This window comes from Chinchilla lanigera, unplaced genomic scaffold, assembly GCF_000276665.1.
Source record: "Chinchilla lanigera isolate Chin_1 unplaced genomic scaffold, ChiLan1.0 scaffold00054, whole genome shotgun sequence".
NCBI classification, from domain to species: Eukaryota; Metazoa; Chordata; class Mammalia; order Rodentia; family Chinchillidae; genus Chinchilla; species Chinchilla lanigera.
In genome coordinates this window covers 13,275,181-13,277,694 of record NW_004955455.1, presented here as the reverse complement: position 1 = coordinate 13,277,694, position 2,514 = coordinate 13,275,181, and the positions used below count along the sequence as shown (strand labels likewise).

At 46.9% G+C, this 2,514-nt stretch overlaps 1 protein-coding gene across 1 annotated transcript in view; it reads right to left on the bottom strand.

Moving 5' to 3' along the window:
- The window catches only part of Vsig10 (V-set and immunoglobulin domain containing 10), a gene marked incomplete at its 5' end in the record, with an annotated part of 34,114 nt that overhangs the window by 26,529 nt on the left and 5,071 nt on the right, over positions 1–2,514 (bottom strand). Inside the window, 1 exon segment of the mRNA XM_005396536.2 lies at positions 1,675–1,956. Within this exon segment, the coding sequence (XP_005396593.1) occupies positions 1,675–1,956 (282 nt within the window).

Here is a 2,514-nt window from a genome sequence, read left to right as displayed (position 1 = left end):
CCTAGAGACCACTTTGGAGAAACCAGGGTATAGTACAACAACCACTGATAATTTCCTGCCATTTTTGTCTGTAACTCACTATTACTTGTCTATTTGTTTTCCTGAGAAACTATCGTGAAGATACCAATAGGTAAAAAATAGAAAAAAAAGATAAAACATCCCCACTGGCTAAGTATCCCTTATCCAAAATGCCTGTGACAGAAGTGTTTCAGATTTCAGATTTTTTTTTCAACATTTGCACAGACTTTATCAGTTGAACATTCTTAATACAAAAATCTGGCCAGGCATGGTGGCACACACCTGTAATTGCAGCACTCAAGAGGCTGAGTCAGGAGGATCATTGCAAGTTCGAGACCAGCCTGGGCTACAAAGTGAGCTCAAGGCTGAGCCTGAACTGTAGGGCAAGACCCTATCTCAAAAAGATTAAAAAAAAAAAAAAATTGGAGCACTTTGGCTTTCATATTTTCAGACAAAAGATGTCCAATCCATACCTCCAAAAGCTCTTTTCTAACTTCCCAGTCTAAAGTGTTTCGCAGGGTCACGAGACCCCACCTCAGCGCTCTGCACCGCACTTCCCACCCCGAGGTCTTTGTTCACTTGCCTCTTGTCCATCTCCCTCTCCCAGGCTGCCAGCGCATAACAGCAGAGACCTTTCCTGCAGCCCGGTGCTTACAATGGTGTCTGGCATCAGGCACCCGACAAATCTATGTGCAATAAAGGAATGAACCAATTATTTCATCTCTGCTAAACTACATATCCTGGGTACAGAACAAGGATGTCCTTCTAAACCAGCGACCAGCACACTTTCTGTACAAAAGGCCAGAGAGCAAATATCTCAGGCTGCGGAGACCACATGATCCATGTCACAGCACTCACCTCTGCCACTGTAGCGGCAAAGGCAGTTGCAGATAACGTGTAAATGAATGAATATGGCTGTACGCCAATAAAACCTTATTTACAGACACTGAAATTTGAATCGCATTTCATTTATTCTTCTATTGATTTTTTTTCAACTGTTTAAAAAATGTAAAAAAAAAAAGTTCACAGCTTGCAGGCCATATAAAAACCCTTGTGCACAGCTGGTAGCTGGGCAGGTACAGCCCACAGGACACAGGACACAGGCCACAAAGCCCACGCTAAATCCCTATGCATACACAGCAAATATGACAGTAAGTCACAGTGGCCTGCACCAAGCCCTGTACTTAGCACTACTGCATTAAGCACTTGCTCTACTCGACAGACATGCAGTGTATTTCCCCAAGCAGTAAGTAAGGCAGACAGAAGCTCAGAGATATTAAACTACTTACTCAAGGTGACACAAAACTAAGTGGTAGCTTTAGGATTGGCAGGCAGTTTGACTGTTATATAATAAAATGATATGAGCAAGGGTATTCACAATAGCCTAAAATATTAGCTAACCTGCCCAGAGCCATTTAAAACACCGCATACACAGCTTCTAGTCTTCACGGCAATTCTATGAGGCAGGAATTTTTTAAATCCCCATTTTACAGGTGAGGAACCACAGGGACAAGCGGTCACTCCACTTGCAAGTGGCAGAGCCCAGACTGAAATCCAGGCCACCCACCCCTCCGCCCCCGCGCCTCACCCCAGTGGCCACATCGTGTCCAAGGCTCTGGGCGTTTTGCCAGCCCCAGTCCCCGCCAGCCCACTTACTGGCCACCTGCAGCCACACCGGGAACCACCAGGTCCCGTTCCGCATCTCCCGGCAGGTGTAGCTGCCCGCATCCTGCAGGCTAAGCATGTCGATGTGCAGGGAACTGGAGTCCACCAGAGAGAAGCGAGGCTCGGCCCGCATGAGGCTGGCGTTGGAGGAGAGAAGGAAAACGGGCTCCGAGTTGTTCCGGTACCAGGTCACCGGGCCCCTGGGTCCCGAGATGTTGCCACAGGGCAGAGTAATGCTCTCATGAAGTTCACCAACAATGATGGCCTCCAGTCCTGTACAGGGAAAGGTCCAGCTGTTACTGCCTTCCTTTCTGTGGCACTGGGGATTGAATCCAGGGCCTTTACCCTGCACTCAATCCTTGGCCCTTTTTATGTTTATAATTTTGAGACCATGTCTCGATAAGTTGTCCAGGCTGAGCTCAAATGTGCAATCCTCCTGCCTCAGCCTCCTAATGAGCTGGAATTACAGGCATGCACCACAATGTCTGACTATGTTACTACCTTTCTTGATCTTTGAACAACCTCCCTTTTAAGATAATCTCTCTCTCTGCATTGGAATTTTTTTTCTAATCAAGTATGTGGTTTTAAGAGTCTCAGTTGTGTTAGGATTGATATTCATGAACTTGGGGTCAACTTCAAATATAGTCCCCAAATCACTATTAATTCCTATCATTTTGCTGCCAGGCATGGTGGTGCATGCCTGGAATCCCAGCACTCGGGAGGCTGAGGCAGGAGGATCCTCGTGAGTTCGAGACCAGCCTGGGCTACAAAGTGAGCTCAAGGCCAGCCTGAACTGCACAGCAAGACCCTGTCTCAAAAAGACCAAAAAAA